At 33.9% G+C, this 17,906-nt stretch overlaps 1 protein-coding gene across 2 annotated transcripts; it reads left to right on the top strand.

Annotated features, from left to right (window-relative positions):
• The first annotated feature begins 383 nt into the window (after positions 1–383).
• Positions 384–17,450, top strand: LOC126654503 (phosphatidylinositol 4-kinase beta 1-like). 2 transcript variants are annotated; one of them, XM_050348391.2, is made up of 16 exons: positions 387–2,429; positions 7,266–7,457; positions 7,691–7,739; positions 8,436–8,568; positions 8,711–9,161; positions 9,249–9,329; positions 9,402–9,521; positions 10,009–10,078; positions 10,608–10,705; positions 10,784–10,888; positions 12,693–12,746; positions 13,171–13,314; positions 13,481–13,534; positions 13,638–13,712; positions 16,249–16,332; positions 16,425–17,450. In XM_050348391.2, the coding sequence occupies exons 1-16, from the start codon at positions 921–923 to the stop codon at positions 16,524–16,526; spliced, it is 3,321 nt and encodes a 1,106-aa protein (XP_050204348.1). In that variant the 5' UTR covers positions 387–920; the 3' UTR covers positions 16,527–17,450. The 2 variants fall into 2 exon arrangements, 1 of the variants encoding a protein (XP_050204348.1); XR_008789501.1 differs by lacking the exons at positions 13,638–13,712; positions 16,249–16,332; positions 16,425–17,450 and having other exon boundaries at positions 384–2,429; positions 13,154–13,314.
• Positions 17,451–17,906: the final 456 nt, after the last annotated feature.

Below are 17,906 nucleotides of genomic sequence, written 5' to 3'. Positions count from 1 at the left end.
GTAATGTTTTTTCATTTATACCACGACATAGGAAAATTTTCATTTGTACCCTATTTTTGATTTTTATGTTTCGTTTGTATTCCAAGAGTAATTTTTTTGATAATTTTATTAATTTAAAGATGAAAATATTAAAAACAAGATACATAAATGATTATCGTTAAAGTTTTATTAGAATATAGGTTAAAAATGAAGGACTAATTTAAACTTTTTTTTAAAAAAAATAGGCCAATTCAACTCATTAGGGTAGAGATGAAACATAAAAATCAAAAATAGGGTACAATTGAAAATTTTCCTAGATCATGGTATAAATGAAAAAAAATTACAAGGTGGGTGGTTTTTAAGTAATTAAGCCTTTTAAAAAAAAGCAGAATCCAAATATTTGAGCAAATAAAATTACTCCAAATTTAAAAATTTCGAAAATATACTTTAGCTTTTACCAATAATATTCACCTCATCTTCTCTCTCTCTTTGCCGGTATTGAACGCCCGCACCACCTCAACCACCGCCGTCTCCAGTACCCCCACCGCAGCCGACGGCGTCGTTTCGCAAGTCTTTTGCAGATTCTCAGATCTCTTCAACTTACCCCTCTCTTTAAACTTTCTTCATACGCAGCTCCTTCTGTAACTTCAAAAATCAAACTGTAAAAACCGCCTTTGACTTCAGGTTATGTATATGTCTCATCAATTTTCCTTAGGGTTTCTCGTCAATTTTTCGCATCATTTCTTCTACATGTACAGATACAATTTTAGGGTTTCGAATTAGGATTTTAGCAAGCATTTTCGATTGAATCAACTTTGCATATACTTACAAGTCAGCGCGAGTGTTGCAGTTAGGGTTTCGAATTAAAAAAGGTTTTAGGGTTTATCGATCTGATTATTGGCGATGCCGAGTTAGTGTTTTTGTATAATGATAGACTGACAATGGTGAGGCTTCTAGGTCTTAGTCTCAGAGGATCTGACGAGTTACCTAGAGAGATCACTTCAAGAAATAATAACCTTATTAGTGAGTCTGGTGAAAGTGGATGGTTAATTAGGTTCTTTGACTCGTCGTTTTTCTGTGAGTGGATCGCTGTAAGCTACCTCTACAAGCATGAGCATGCCGGGGTGCGTGATTATCTTTGTAATAGAATGTATACGTTGCCGTTGTCAGGCATTGAGAGTTACTTGTTTCAAATTTGTTATATGTTGATACATAAGCCGAGTCCATCTTTGGATAAATTTGTTATTGATATTTGCTCTAAGTCCTTGCTTATAGCTTTGAAAGTTCATTGGTTTTTGTTGGCTGAGATTGAGGATTCTGACGATAATGAAGGAATTAGTAGGATTCAGGAAAAATGTCAGATTGCAGCTACATTGATGGGCGAATGGCCCCCACTTGTGAGGCCGCCTAATGAGTCTTCAAGTCCTGGGAGTAAGAATCAGGTCTTGAATAGAATTCTATCATCAAAACAGAAGTTACTGTCACTGACATCTTCGCCACCTGTGAATAAGTCATTGTCATTTTCAAAGTCACCAGGGAATAATGTGCAGGAGGATGGGAATCCTACATCACCTGATGAGAACAAGATTTTTAAGAAGTTTATTCCGGGTCCAAAGGTTAGAGATGCTTTGTTGTTTAGGAAATCAGTGGAGAAAGATGAAAATGAGGGTGATAAAGATGGATTTTTTAAGAGGCTTTTGAGGGATAGTAATAAAGGTGAGGATGATGAGTTGACTTCAAGCTCTGATGGATTTTTCAAGAGGTTTTTGAGAGATAGTAATAAAGGGGAGGATGAGGAGTTGACATCAACCTCAGATGGCTTTTTGAAAAGGCTATTGAGCAGTAAAGGTGAGGATGAGGAGTTGACATCAACCTCAGATGGCTTTTTGAAAAGGCTATTGAGCAGTAAAGGTGACGATGAGGAGTTGACGTCAAGCTCAGAAGGGTTTTTTAAGAAGTTGTTTCGTGATAGCAAGAGTGATGATGATGATAAGTCACTTTCTAAATCTGTGGAAGATGATGACAAGGATGGGTTCTTTAGAAAATTTTTCAAGGAGAAGTTTGAGGACAAGAAGGATGGAATTGAGAGGAATGAGCGTGATGAAAGGGTGACTATTGAAGAGAAATGTTCAAAATCTGCTGAGGATGATGAAAAAGACGGGTTTTTCCGTAGATTTTTCAAGGAAAAGTCTGAGGAGAAGAAAGATGGAATTGATAAAACTGATGAGGCAAATATCAACGGTGAGGAAGAAGAATCTTCTGATTTTTCATTGTTTAAAAGGTTGTTCCGCGTGCATCCTGAAGATGTCAAAAATACTTCTGTAAATGAGAGTAGCAACGGTGGCTTGTATGAGGGCAGCCCTGGAACAGAGAACTTTTTTCGCAAATTGTTTAGAGATCGTGATCGTTCTGTTGAAGACTCAGAGTTGTTTGGTTCCAAAAAGAAAGAGGTATGTTTTATCTTTCTTGGTTCTTTTTATTAAATTAGGTTTAGTTTGTAGTAAATATACTTATCCATGTTATTGTGAATGTAAATTGCCAAGTGCTTGTTGTTGGATTTATTTGATCTTGCAAGTTATGCAACTTTAGTGTAAACATTTGATGAAATTTCATGCCCAGATTTGCTCACTTTGGCAAATTAGTTTCGTTATTTTGTTTTTGAGGTACAAAGAAGATTAGTTTGCTGTCAAAGATGGTTCCAGGATTTTAGCTCATGGACTGTACTTGTGTGAATGCAACACAAGTTAGGGTTAATAACTTACTTTTGATAAATGACGTGGGGAAAATAACTGAAAGAATTCTCTCCTTGTAAAGTCCTTGTTGATTTATACAAGTAGTTGTAGATAAACATTTCCTTGCTATGCGACCTCTTGCAAACTGTTAAAAAGACATGTAAAATAATAATGTTCTTTCACAATATATCTTCAAATAAGAGTGCAGCATAGTAGGGTTTTATGGATATGTTGTGAGAACCTTGCTTGGGTTCATAGGGTTGTTATAGCTCGTGTTTATTTGGAACTGGATTCAGCAACTTTTTACTTTTTCCAAATTCTTCATATAAAGTTGGATTGGAGTTTAGAGCATGGGTGAAGACTAGATATATAAGATGGATGGGAAATGAAGATACATTTTCTATCAACGATTTGGAAAGTTTTTAACATCAAGTAACTTTATTAATTTTGTTTTCATATGAGAACAGCAGTCTGGATAAAATAACAGTCGTGGTGTTAATCTGGTTAAGAGATATCAGATTGTTTTCAATTGATTTCTGTAAGTAAAGATAGAAGGAAGAACTTAATCTTGTTTGTTACAAAATTGTGCTAGAAATGTTGTCACATGGTACTAGATTCTCTTTGTAAGAACATCTTCAATAGCTTTCTTTAAAATAAAAAGTATTTTTGTATTTTACACCTTACATATAAAGAATGAAAATTACAATTTTACAACTTTTTAAATTTACTAGGGTGATAGATAAGGTTCTGAGATTTGATGGCCTAAGAATGATAGGGTTGGTGAGCCACTGCATACGTTTCATCTTGAATTCATTCGTGAGAGAGTCTGTATTTTGTTTTGTTTTATGGATTCTTTAATTTGCATCTCTATTTTTTTTCATAATTATTAAAAAATATTAATTTAGTTCCCCTTCCTTTTCCTTGAACTCCTTTGTCCTTTTCTTTTGTAGGAAAAAAAAAAGTTACTATCTAAAAATAAAATATGAAATAAATTTATTCTGAAAATTGGAGTTCATTAATGAGATATATTTTGGAGAGAGGAGAGTGACATCAGTTTTTTATTTTAAATTTGCATAATTTGTTTTGAAAATTGAAATTCATTAATGATATATACAGTAGAGAGTGGGGAGTCAAATCAACTCTTTATAAGAAGAGCATCCTCAAAAACATTTTTTAACTTAATAAAATAAAATGTGTTTTTTTTTTAAAAATACAGAGCATTTTACATATAAACAATGAAAATTTCATAAAGTCAATGGATTTTTAATTTACAACTCTTTATTTTAGGTTTTTTTTTATAAATACTCCCTCCATTCTGAAATAGTTGTCGCATTAGCCATTTTCACACAAATTAAGAAATCAATAAATTTGTCTAAAATTATAAATATTTTTACTAAATTAGCCCTTCTTGAAACTTGTTAACATTAATTAGCATGACTCTTTATTTGTATTTTTGTATTCTTTCAATGAATTAATGAGGGATATATGTGGAAAAATAGCAATAAATGCTTTTTTGGTAATCTAAAGTGACATGTATTATGGAACAAAAAAATCTCCCTAAAGCGACAATTATTTCAGAATGGAGGGAGTATTAAATAACTTTAGTTTATTTCCCTCCTTTCTTTTCTTTAACTCAGTTTTCCTCTTCTAATGTTTGAAAAGGGAAAGAAGCATATTTTGAAAAAAAATAGGAAATTAATTCATATTGAAAATTAAAGTTTAGTGATTATATATATATGAGGGAGAAGAGTAAAATCAACTTTTTATTTTTAATTTGTATTTTATTGATAAACTATTTACAAGGATGAATCTGAAGCAGAGCTAATGGATATAGCTTTATAAATATGAAACTGTAGCCAAAAGATATATAGATGACGGATAAACAAATATCCATTATCTTCTAATATGTGAGTTTCATCAATTAATCATGTGGTCATTGCCTCTTGTAATTTATTGATTTGAATCTTTCGTGTTATGGGGGTATCTTTTGATATTTACACTGCCTTAACTTTCAACTTGTTATAGTCTATTTTCTGTTTTTCTTCCTTATTTTCACCTCCATGGTTCATCGATACAGACAAAGTTTATTTATTTGCTTAATTTACTTTTTATGATAAAAGCAAAGAAAGTTGCATCTCTGTCAGGGATGAAATCTCGAGCATAAAGATTGTGGATTTGAACACGCGCAATAACTAAGAGTATCTTAACTTTTATGCATTCAATGAAATTTTCCAACAATTAAGTTTTTTCCATTAACGTGCATCTTTTGGATTCATTAAGTCTTGAAAAAGATCCACTCATTCAATGATCTTTGGAGTGATATTCTGTTGCAGTTCTTGTTTTCTAGTAGCTATGACATTGCTCATTTTAATGAAAGTTGTAAAACTAGCGAAAGCCGTCATAATTAAATTTCTGAAAGCTATGTGATTGTAATCTGCATTGTATCTCCAATCTAGCTCTTGTTATATTTCAGTACAAGTGCATGGCACATAAAGTTTGGGATATCTGTACGTGGCAGGTCTCCTCTCCCGCTTGCTTAAACTTTTGAGAATGGCTTATTTTTTGTTCAATCGTTTGAAATTGAGTCAAAATTGATCTACTAGGTGGTCTATGAGGCTTTAAATGTTGGATTTCCAGGTTTGAACCTCGTCCTTCTCAGTTTTAATAACAAAAAAGTAGACAAAAGGCAAATGCTTGCTGACATTGAAGATAATGAAGCAAATTGTGAAGCATGTCTATCTCCATGTCTTTGTGTCCATTGTCCCTCATTCTTTAGCATGCTGTTATTTCTCATTAAGCTCCATCCTTCAGTTTTCCATCGCTACCAGCAGCTGCTCTCATCCACAACAACATTTATTAATCATTGAAAAACTACATGGTGGTAAATATAAATTCAATAAATAAAAAAGACTTAAAAACAGTTGTGTTTTCTGGTTTTACTCATCCAGATTGGTAAAGTCCATCATGAACTGTGGAGTTGCAGCCTGCAGGGCACATGGGTCAAGTAACAATTGCAAAGTAATATCTTATTATATTTTGACTGTAAAAGTCTTAGGATTGGAGCAAATATGGTGGATAATGCAGCACTCATCTGGTAGTAATTGTTCTTGGTGTTCTAGACATCTCCAATGTCCAATTATTGGCATTATGTTTGTTGATTCTGGAGCCAGGTTATACAACAGCTGTATGGTAACAGTGGCATGTCATGTATTACCATAGCCTATTGCTCTTACTTTCTGTGATTTATTCATGGCTGTTCAACATGCTTCCCTTGTTTGTTACATAAAAAATTGTGTTCATGTGCTTTCATTAGCCTGCTGATTGAGGAGGCTAAGAAGTTTCTTACTGGTTGTTTGCCAACATCTGTATGGCTATCATGCATTTGTTTTAGTCCCATACCCCTATTTAAGCTTGATTTCTCATCTCTTTCTGTCTCCTCTTTTGATTGCAACTTAGTGCCATATAGCCTCCAACTGCTTATCATTTGAATAGTTGAGAAATTGTATTGATGTTGGGTAAGTTTGGGTAATGATATTTAGATTGGATTGTGCTTAGAACTACAGTTGTAGGTTAGAAATGTTGTAACGATAAGTTTTGGGGTTGAATTTGAGGAGAAAAATACTGGATTTGGTGGTTGAATTTGCAAATACTAGCACATTTTTAGATTTAGTTGCAGTGGGAGTAAGGAGCATAGATTCTCACATTTAGATTGCAGTGGGAGTAAAAAGCATAGATTATCACATTTAGAATTATCTTAAGCATCATAGAATTGGTTGATTTTCATCACACTAACTGAAAATAAAAATTATTGAAGATTTTTTATTTTCTGAAAAACTGGATACACTCATGGTTATTCAAAGAATGAAAGGAGTCTTAGATTTTGAAAAAAATAATAACAAACTGGACTTCTAGAACTACTCTTAATTCTTGTGCAACAATTTTTTTTTTCTTTGAAAATGAGAATAGATGGCAATTCTTGGAAAAGGATTCTATTATGTGTTTGGGATCTGAGTGTCTGTAATTTTCATGATATTTTAATATTTGAATAACCAGTTCTTTTGAAATGGTCTCTATTTTTCATTAAAATCTTTAAAATTGCAAGTAAATTCTTTTTAGGCATCTATTTTTTATTACATTTTCAAGAAATACTTTACTGAGGTTTTGAATCTCAAAAGACAAATCAGGAGGACTAATAATTATTTGAACTGGCACCGACTCATAACCAGATCCCAAAAATTTCGAGGTTCCAATCTTTTTTCTAGAAGAAGTTACTGTATGTCAATTTAAATTCTGGAGCATCTTCTAATTTATTTAAGTAGACATGTAAATATGACACTAAAAAGGGCTAGAAAGGGCCAACATATAAAGAGCGGGAGGGATCAGATATGCTGAGATTTCCTGTTTATGGAGAAGGGACTAGTGGGCTGCCAAGGATCCAGCCCAGCCTGCTGTTGTAGATGTCTTTTAATTGCATTTGTTAGAATTATTTCTATTGGATTATTCTTTGCTGCAAATATCTTAGTTTTTCCATTTCTAATGCTGTTAAAATGGCAGAAACGTCCTGGTTCACCGAAGCAGCAGAGTGAAAAGTCAAACACAAAGCCCCCGCTTCCTAATAATACTGCAGCATATTTCCGAAAAGGGGCTTATCATGAGTCACTGGAGTTTGTGATGTCATTATGCGAGACTTCTTATGGATTAGTCGACGTGTTTCCTGTTGAAGATCGCAAAAGTGCTCTCTGTGAGGTTGTTGCTTGCATTTATGATTTTTTTTTCTGTCTCCCTTCTTTCTGTCTGAGGTATTTATCAGTAAGCTTGCTAGTATGATGACACATGCATATGCACATATCCACCAACCATATACGGTATATCTCCGCATGTAGGTATTTGTGTGTGTGTCTCATTGATTCATAGCCTAATATGACGTGTTGCTTCATTTCTTTCTAACTCATTTGCTGCTTTGGTTCTTGAATTATCAGTCACTTGCAGAGATTAATTTGCATTTAGCTGAAGCTCAAAATACTGGAGGTATGTGACATTTTGCTTTACTTGTTAGCTGGAAGATTATTACATGTTTAAGTGTGCTACCATGTAGTTTTTTTTATGAGCTTCCTTTTATGGTTTAAATGTTTTACCAGTTTTTATGTTAGAACTTGTTGACCTATTATTTTAATTTTAGAGATGGTGGGACAGAATGTTTGCCGACTATGTCACGACTCTGAGATAGGAGTTTTTCTAAGCTTTCTGAAACTTCATTTTGTAAAGTTCTATAGACATGTTATGTACCACATTTTTTTAATAAACTTTGCCATCCATCCATAGGAAGATGATAGTTGGTGCTGGAGTGTGCGGTTTGATTTGAACTTTTCTTTTGCTATCATTTTCCTGTTTTGAAGTCCGAATTTCCCTCTGTCAGTTTCACATGCTCCTTTTTTTTCTTTCTTTGTGTTATTATATGTTCATGTTTCTCTTTAAGTAGGTAAACAATGCAAATTTTCTACAGAATCAAATACTTGCTGTTATATTGTAATTTTCTGTAAGCGACATTTAAAGTTCACTGGTTTTGCAATTTAAATTTAGGTATAGGATGTCAAAAGTTATTATCAAGAAACTGAAGATTGTATTGCTTATGAGCCATCCAAGATCATATGATTGCATTAGTTAAATGTAAAACTTTACTAGTTGACTTAACAATTACTTGAATTTGGATGTTTGCATTAATAGGGATATGCTTCCCAATGGGAAAGGGATTGTATCGTGTATTTCATATACCTGAAGATGAAGCTGTTCTGTTGAATTCTAGGGAAAAGGCACCATATCTGATCTGTGTTGAAGTTTTAAAATGTGACATGCCAAGGTATTTATGGAGTTACAAGTGTGAGCTCTGAATTTGACCATTTTAAAGCTCATTTGTTTTCTTTCTTAGAAGTAATATCTATGGTTCACTTATATGAATAGAGCACGGTGAAAACATCTAACATTTTCTCTGCCTATTTTAGCAATACTAAGGATACATCTGGTGTGCAAAAGCTTTCCAGAGCAGGAATTCCTCTGGCAAATGGAGATGCATTTTTGCCAAAGCCGCCACCATGGGCCTATCCTTTGTGGACTGCCCAAGAAGCATATCGAAATAGTAGTGACAGAATGTCAAGATCTACAGCTGAAGCTATTGACCAGGCTATGTCGCATACCGTGGAGGCAAAATTGAAAACTATAAATGTGACCCTCTCTGTCGAGAAGCAAGTGTCTCGCCAATCAATGAATATTCACCCTGGCTGGAACCACAGTAATGTGCATGAAAGAGCCGGGGATGGTGGTGATTTAGAATGGGTAAGGGTAGTACTGACAGCAGACCCTGCAGTTAGAATGGAAGACATTGGGGACCAAGGACCGCTTCGTCGGAGGGAGCATCGTCGTGTTCCCAGTACAATTGCTATGGAAGAAGTGAAGGTTGGCATCAAACGTCTCACTGTTAGGATATTATTGTTGAATTTTATGATGTTAGACTGTTACTGAACTTTCAACTGTCGTCTGTAGGCTGCTGCAGCCAAAGGAGAAGCACCTCCTGGCCTCCCTCTAAAAGGAGCTGGCCAAGATTCATCAGATGCACAGCCAAGGGTAAATTTTAGACAATTGTAACTGTCCTTGGTTGTAGTGAAAAATAGGAACTTAAATGTTTAATTTTAATAGGTTAATGGAGGCACCCCTAAGCCCAGTGATGCACTCTCTGGGGAACTTTGGGAGACAAAGAAAGAAAGGATTCGTAAAGCTTCAGTATATGGGAAGTTACCTGGCTGGGACTTGCGCTCTGTAAGTTCTACATTTTGAACTGCCTTAGGAAAAGAAAAGTAAAAAAAAGTTGTGCATGTCAAACATATATGCTGGAATCAATCCCAATAATTAGAGAAAAAAATGCTCAAGAACCTGCTGATTTTCTGAGACAATGTTAATTGATTGTTGATTTGATCTGTGAATGTGGTAGATTCCTAGTTGGCATGTAAGTATCTGTTTGCAATTCTGTTTTTCACCCTTTATTTTTGAGTATAAAACAGTTTGAAATTTGTTCGATAAAAACCGTCAAATTGAGTTTAAAATTTCAATTCCTCAAAATCTATGATTGTAGAAGCTGGTTTATTATGTTTGTCCAACGCAATTACAGAAATCAAACTCAATTTCTAATCAACCCTGAGATTCCTTATTTAAGGACGCCCTTGATTTATTCTCTAGTCTGGACAGTAATGAAAGCTGTTTAATTCTAGATATGTAGTGTTATATTCTTGCTTGTTTCTCATGGTAGGTTATTGTAAAGAGTGGTGATGACTGCAGGCAGGAGCATCTTGCTGTCCAACTTATTTCTCATTTCTTTGGTAGGTAACTGCTTGGATTTGCTTGCACACTCTAATACTTTAATTTTTATATTGTGTCAAGTGAACCACCTTTTTCTTTGAGCTTTTGTTAAGATATAGTAATACTTACGGGAACTTTAGAGGTTCTTATATAAAATTGCTAACTAGTTGGACCTTTTGTGACTGTTTCATCTAAATGATTTATCAATATTCCTTCATAAAAGAAAATTATAAAGTCACTATGTGATTCTATAAAGGTAATTTAACAGGCTTGAAATGATATATAATGACTGGTTCATCTAAATGATTCATCAATATTCTTTTATAAAATAAAATTATAACTTCGGATTTCTAGGAGGTAAAAGCCACTATGTGATTCTACAAAGGTAATTTAACTGGCTTGAAATGATATATAACCATTGAGTTTTTGTTCTATGGCATGTGTAGCATCTTGTACTTTGAAATTTGTTTGATGGTTTATTTTGCTATTTATATTAATCTTTGTTATGTGGCATTGTCTGTAGCTTACATAGTTTGCTATTGATACCAGATATATTTCAAGAAGCCGGTCTTCCTCTGTGGTTGCGTCCCTATGAAGTATTGGTCACTTCTTCTTATACGGCTCTTATAGAGACAATTCCTGATACTGTATGTATAATTAAACTATTTATTAAACTGAAAATCTAAAGTCTTGGGTTATCTCAGTCACATCGACCTATTCTACAGGCCTCACTCCATTCTATCAAGAGTCGGTATCTCGATATTTCAAGCTTGCGCGACTTCTTTGTTGCTAAATTTGAGGAGAATTCCCCGAGTTTTAAGCTTGCACAGGTAATAGAAGCTCAATCATCCAAGTTTTCCCTCAGTTGTATACTTTATGGGGTTGCAAATGCCCATCAAATATTTATACCGAGTCATTAGAATGTTTTCACTTGGACATAATTGTTTGATTGCTTTTTCGTGTCTGCAAAGACCATTTGCTTTCTTTATCTATAATCTGTTGTTAATCATTATTGCTCTGGAGTTGAATGAATCTTTCCATGAAGAACAGTTGAGGCTATAAGATAAAGAAAGCAAATGAACGAATCCTTGCATGAAGAACAGGAGAGAATGCAATAAAATAAACAGCTACATACTTTTTATATGAATAGTTGTCCTCTGGTTTTACTCCTTAGACCATGTTTGTTATTTCCTTTTCCCCATTAGGCTAACTTTTCATTTTCATCATTCGCAAAATAAAATCCTCTCCCCTTTTTCAAATTGTTATTAAGTTTTTTATTTCCCAAACAGTTCTTTTTTAATGTGCATTGTTACCAACAAAGAACATTAATTTAGTTAGTAATAAATAATTTGAATATTAATTGAAGTGTATAATATTAACAGTCTATGCCAAATATATTATTTCACTAAATTAATTCAAATTTCTTAATTTGTGTGTAAGTTAAAATAGGCCTAAAGTTACAGGACGGAGGGAGTACACCTCGGGTAGCTAAGAGTTTGACTGGTCATTTTAAATGGTACATTTAGTATTTGATTTGATGCCAAAGCAGCAACACCAAATATCAGTATAGTATTAATAAGGTATCTAATGGATGGATGTGTATTTTGGAAGGGAGAGTGGGGAAGGGCTTGGAAATTGACTTTAACTGTCTTGTTTGATCAGAAACTGTTTCGTATCGGTTTTTCATTTCCGGTTATTGTTTTTGGTTCTCAAAGCTCCAAAATTGTTCTTGGGAACCTGGTTGAGAACTCAAGAAGAAACTGTTCTTCCTTGGTTGTGGCAACATGTATTTTCTTTTAGGAAAAGAAGTGATGAATCTCAAGACAAATTGAAATATATCATTCATGCCAAACAGTTTTTTAGCTCTTGGTATTCGGATTATCTGGTTCATTTTGGTTTCTCTTGTTGGGATTTGTGGCTGGCTTACACATAGCTTGGGAACAAGAGTACGATGAATGTTTTTTTGCTCAACTTAATTTGGGTTCAAATGTGATGTCATTCCATGGTTTTGAAAAGCTTACTAGGAGTTGGCATTTTTAATGCTCTTTTAGCATGCTTCCTCTCCATGAAAAACCTTCAGCACCATGTAATTGAGTTAAAAATTAAAACCTGAGTTATGACAAAATGTAATTTACCTAGCATATTGAGATCCAAAAATGATGGAATGTTAGCAAACTAGAATTTTATTATAAACATTCCAAAAATTACTCTTTGTGGTAGGGAATACCAGCATAAGATTCTTACTCCATTTATGTCCAACTATCAGAAAACGATAAGAAAAAGTGTAGGATATTGAACAAGATTTAATTTTCACTAGGTCATTATTAAAAAATGACTTAGGATAGAATAGAAATCCTGTTTCAACTTCTGGGTAAGTGCTTTTTGTTATATCCAAGTATTTTTAAGAAGTTTTTTCCATTTTCGCTCTTGTAATGATCCACATATGTAAGATTGCCTCAAATGGTATTAGATAATGAGTGTTGAATGTAGTAACTTATCATCTACTGCAGTTTCAGCTATGATCTTTTGATCTTCATTTGGAAGCTAAATGGTGTAATGTCTAAATAATGGTTTTTCTGAGTGGGTCTCTATTAATCAACCAGTTGATTCTCTCTTTTTGTTTTCTCCCTCCAGAGGAACTTTGTTGAAAGTATGGCTGGATATTCTCTAGTGTGCTACCTTCTACAGGTATGCTGTTTTTTTCTCTCTCTCATATGATTTACTAGTATTTCAACATCAAATGATTTATAGAATAGTCACTTATAAGATTTAAGTTGGATTTTCATTAGAGATATCTGCATGTGTATTTCCGGTAGGAATTAATTCTTAAGAATTGGCTTTGTTGGCAACATCACAAACCGTATATTAGCTCATTTAAAGAGCTGTATGGTAATGCTAGCCAACTGCTCAATATGGTTTATTCATTATTCTGCTTGTTACTCTGCAGTAAAGTAACAATATGAGCCCACAAACTATTTTATATCAAGTGTTGTTTGTTCTCATTAATAACTTATTTGTCATTTAATAGCTTAACATCTTCTACATGATACTGCCAGCCAACTAAACTAAGCCAACCCCTCAAAATTTACTGACAGCGAACTCTCTTACTCAGATTAAGGACAGGCACAATGGGAATCTGTTGTTAGATGAGGAAGGTCATATTATACATATTGATTTTGGATTTATGCTTTCTAACTCTCCTGGCGGTGTTAATTTTGAGAGTGCACCTTTCAAATTAACCCGGGAACTGCTCGAGGTAGTACACTTAATAATTTATGTTGTATTCAGCTTGCATCTTTTTCTTATCCTTTTTAGCATAAATGTTTTGTATTAATATTAGGCTCTGATACTTTAATATCTCGAGTTGATTTTGGAGTTCACTTTGGGCCTTATTTTTGTGGGAACATTGCTTGTTGTTATAGGTCATGGATTCTGATGCTGAGGGAGTTCCAAGCGAGTTCTTTGACTATTTTAAAGTACCTATAAGCTTACTTTTATTGAACTAAATTTGTCATTTCAGACCCTTTATTTTGTGCGTGGCTGGGTTGCTTATTTTTTTCTTTGCATTTTTGAACCCAGGTATTATGCATTCAAGGGTTTTTAACATGTAGGAAGCATGCAGAGCGTATTATTCTTCTGGTCGAGATGTTGCAGGTAACTCAACTGAGCTCTAACTGCACCTGCTGTTAAGCATGGAAATTGTGTATGTGGCATGTTAATGATTCTTCTATCTCAAAAAGATTTTGGAAATTCCATCCCTTGCATTTATTTGTAGTTTTGGTTTAAAGGGTCAACATTGTGAGCAGATGAGTTTCTGTGGTGGTGGAAATACCATCCCTCACATATCTTTTGCAGTTTCAATAGTGTTCTATGGGATGGAGCCTTCAACACTGTTCTATGGAATGGAATTCTTGTGGAATGTAACCTTCAGCTCATAATTGAAGGATGAAATGTAGTTTTTAAAGTTTTCTTTAGGTTCAAATGGGATTATCCAATTTGAGAGAACGCATTCTGATTCCACATACTGTGAAGATGCTTTCAATAGATTCAGTTTGGGTTGATCAGTAGAAGTTAGCCATCATCATTAATGTTTTGGAGGGTTTCTGTTTTCTTTTGTATTGTGGAGGATGGGGGAATGATGAGTGGGTTAATGTCATGGAGCTGCTGCTTAGGAAACACCCAGCATGAGCCAGCAGCAATTCATTTTCTATTGAGCTTAAAAGCCAAAGGCTTCGGTTTTCTGGGATAATATTGTTAGGTTTGCAAATTTAATACTAAATGTGCCTGCAATGTGTCAGTAATACTTACCAAACTGATGGAAGACTATCTTTAGTCCGCTAGATTGGCCACTTGCCTTGTCAGCTCCTTTACATCTTACACCCGTCTTTTTTTATCAATTGTTCGCTCCACCTCTTCTCTACCTAACCACTGTTCCAAATGGATTGTGAATAAGTTAACATACATACTCATAAATTTATGCAAGCTTGGCCTTAAGTTGATACTGACATGCTATTGAACATCGATTAGTAGGTTGTTATTTCATTGTTGATAGTATGTGTATTTTGGCCTTGTTTTATGGACTCCTCAACTCTCAAATATCCAGCATACTTTTCTTCCTATTTGTTTCACTATTGGGTTGGTTCATCACCTCCAATTTTGGCACGAGGCAGTGGTAGACTATGGTATCAACCAGAGGAATAAAACAAGAGTAACCATATACAGTGCTCTTATATAGAGTACAAAATGTGAGGTTCCTGGTTGTTGCTAGATATATTAAAGCATGATTTTATCAACTTTGTATAACATTGTATCAGTTAATTTGCCAATGTCTGACTTGTACCAACAGAGTTGTGTACAGGAAGCACTACCCATGATTCGTAAAATATAGATTTCCTACATGTATAAATGCATACAGTCCTGAGGGTAAATTATTTTTAATGTTAGGAAAGGGCGAATTTTAGTAAAACACTGTTTGGATTTGCGCAATTCTTATGAAATTATCTACTATTTAAATTATAATGTATTAAGTAATTATTTTCTGATAGTTTGTTAAATGATCAAGTTAGCAAATTGATAGTCATTGACATTGTTGGCTAGATATCTAGAATTAAATTTCATGCTGGCCATTTATCTTGAATTTCATATTGGCTAGATATTTACCATCTGCCATTACTTAGTTAATTAGATTTGTTTAGTATTGATTATGTGTATGAATGAGTCCAATTATTTGGATTTATATTTAATTGAAATTCATAAATATGTAAGTATTAACTTAAGCAAGTTATACAGTTAGAAGCATTTTTTTTAATATTTTAATTTCAGTCGAACTGTTTTTGGATGCTAAATTGTTTTATAAGCTAGATGAGGGGTGTGATGGTTCTTTGTAAATTCCTGAATGCAGTGTTTGGATATTAAGATTTAAATCTTTGATTTGGATTTACAACAAATGTTTTTATTTGGAAACTACTTGGAATTGTATTAATGGGGTTTGGAAACACATCCGTGATAATTTTAAAAGGTCAATTAAAATTACTTGTAAACACATGTAACTTAAAATCCTTTTATTTACAATTTGGTATTTTAAATCTAAAATTCAAGTACAAACTCATGCATCCAAATGCAAGGTAAAGGTACTGTTATCAAGATATCTATAAGGTATACAATAGCATTTGAAAAACAATTGATACATGTTTTTTGTTTCAAAGAAAATTTGAATTGGTCACTACATAGTTTTTTTCAATCTTGTTAGAATGAAAAGATCCAATATATTATGCAGTGTTGCATTTGATAATTAATGTTAATGGATATATTTATTTTGTTCTATATTGATAAGAATAAGATAAAAAGTATTACACCTGAACAATGGGTTTCGATTTGGTACTTTAGTTACATAGAGATCTTAAAGTGCATGTCGTGAAAGCTTATTCTTCTTCCAAATGAGTGTTAATTAGAAGTAGTTGAGTATTGTAGCTTACTGCTAAATATTCATAGAACTTCCGTCAAAGTTTATCAGGGGTAAACATACCGTGAAAAAGGGACAGACGGTGCAAGAAACATCCATAACTAGAGTTTCACTGTTTGTCCTTCTTTATTTCAGTTTTGGAACTTTGAGCATCTGCTAATGAGCCTTAAATATGCATTAATGATTATTTGTAGCTTACTGCTAAATGTGTTCAAATTCATGGCTCAGGATTCCGGGTTCCCATGTTTTAAAGGTGGTCCTCGGACAATTCAGAACCTGAGAAAAAGGTTCCATTTAAGTTTGACAGAAGAGGTGAGATTGAAGTTTAGTCTGCAAATTATTTTGACTGCTATGGTAATCATGAGATAATTTGCTTAACCATGCGATAATTTGTTTTCTTGCAGCAATGCGTCTCTTTGGTGCTTTCTCTTATCAGCAGCAGCTTAGATGCGTGGCGGACACGGCAATATGACTATTATCAGCGAGTATTGAATGGAATATTGTGAAGTTAAATTTTCATGGTAACCACATTCTTTGCACCCCTTGACAATCGGCAGTCAGTGAAGCATATTGATTGGAGTCGCATGTAAATCAGTCATGCAAGGGCAATTGCTTCATTGGCTTTGTGGCACTGGGGATATTGTCGAAGATGCACCAGACGCTAACATAACATGGGCCTGTTTTAAGTTGGTGAGGCATTTTTTATTGTATTGGCTGAAATACTCCTAGGAAGTCGAGCAGGCTGAATTTCCTTCGGTGAAGTCTTCTTTTTTCACAATCTCCCCTTGCCATTTAACATGGGATTATGTTTACTTAAAAGGAAGATGTCCACATGTACAGACTGATTGATATAAGGATAGCAGACGAGATATCAAAAAGGATTGTGAAGCCAGAAGTCGGACAATCACAGGTCGAACAATCCGCATAGGTAGCAAGTGGCGCATCATGAAGCAATCCAAGCAGCATATATTCCTTATTTTGTATATCTACCATTTTGCAGTGAGGAGTTGCTATAAGTTAGAAGATTGACAGACGAAAGGTGGATGGCCTGTTTTTCATTTCTGGTGAGTCTTTGAACTTCAATCCCTTGATGCGTTCTTCGACGGTGCACGTACATAATTTGAGTTGACATCCTATTTTCTTTGAAGTGAAAATTTTGTTTCTTGAAACTCCAATCATAAATCATGGTCTTGGTCGGAGTTGGATTACGACCAATTGTAAACTAGGTTGCATATGTATGCTAGGTTTTCTTAGTAATTGTTCATTTTTTCTTTATTATAGGAAATTCATGTATTTATATGATATAGAAACTTGAAAAGGTTTGGCTATTGTTTACTGGTACATAGTGGAATAGTTTACTTCGATCAACTGCTCCTGTGATGTTAGAATTCTGCAGAGACACTACTGTTATTCTTATGGCCTTTTCCTCAGCTTCTCTGCTATCTTGTTCTGCATGTTGTAGTTTTCCACTTTTTATTTGTTTTTTCTTACTTTGCCCTTTTCATTTATTTTATTTTACTAGTCTTTGATTGGAAATTGATAAAATACAAAATGACTGCACTGTAACATTTACATAAATTTTTATTCAGACAAAAAGCTAAAACCCAAATGGGAAATCTATACTATAATATAATACTGAGCTCTAAAAATAGTTACAACAAAATTTTGACATGTGGACTTCTATGCTTCCGACCATCTTTATAACCATGGTTTAGCCATTTGGACATTCATTTATTTAATTAATTGACGTTTTCTTTAAAATCTATTTAACCGACTTAATATCTCTTAATTGTAGAAAACCTACTACTTGCAACTCTTTATGCCCCCCTTAAAACTTTACAATTTCTTATTTCTCCTTTAAATACATCAAATGCATTCTTAAACAC

The sequence above is a fragment of the Mercurialis annua genome, linkage group LG7 (genome assembly GCF_937616625.2).
Source record: "Mercurialis annua linkage group LG7, ddMerAnnu1.2, whole genome shotgun sequence".
NCBI lineage: Eukaryota > Viridiplantae > Streptophyta > Magnoliopsida > Malpighiales > Euphorbiaceae > Mercurialis > Mercurialis annua.
This window is presented reverse-complemented; position numbering and strand designations above follow the sequence as displayed.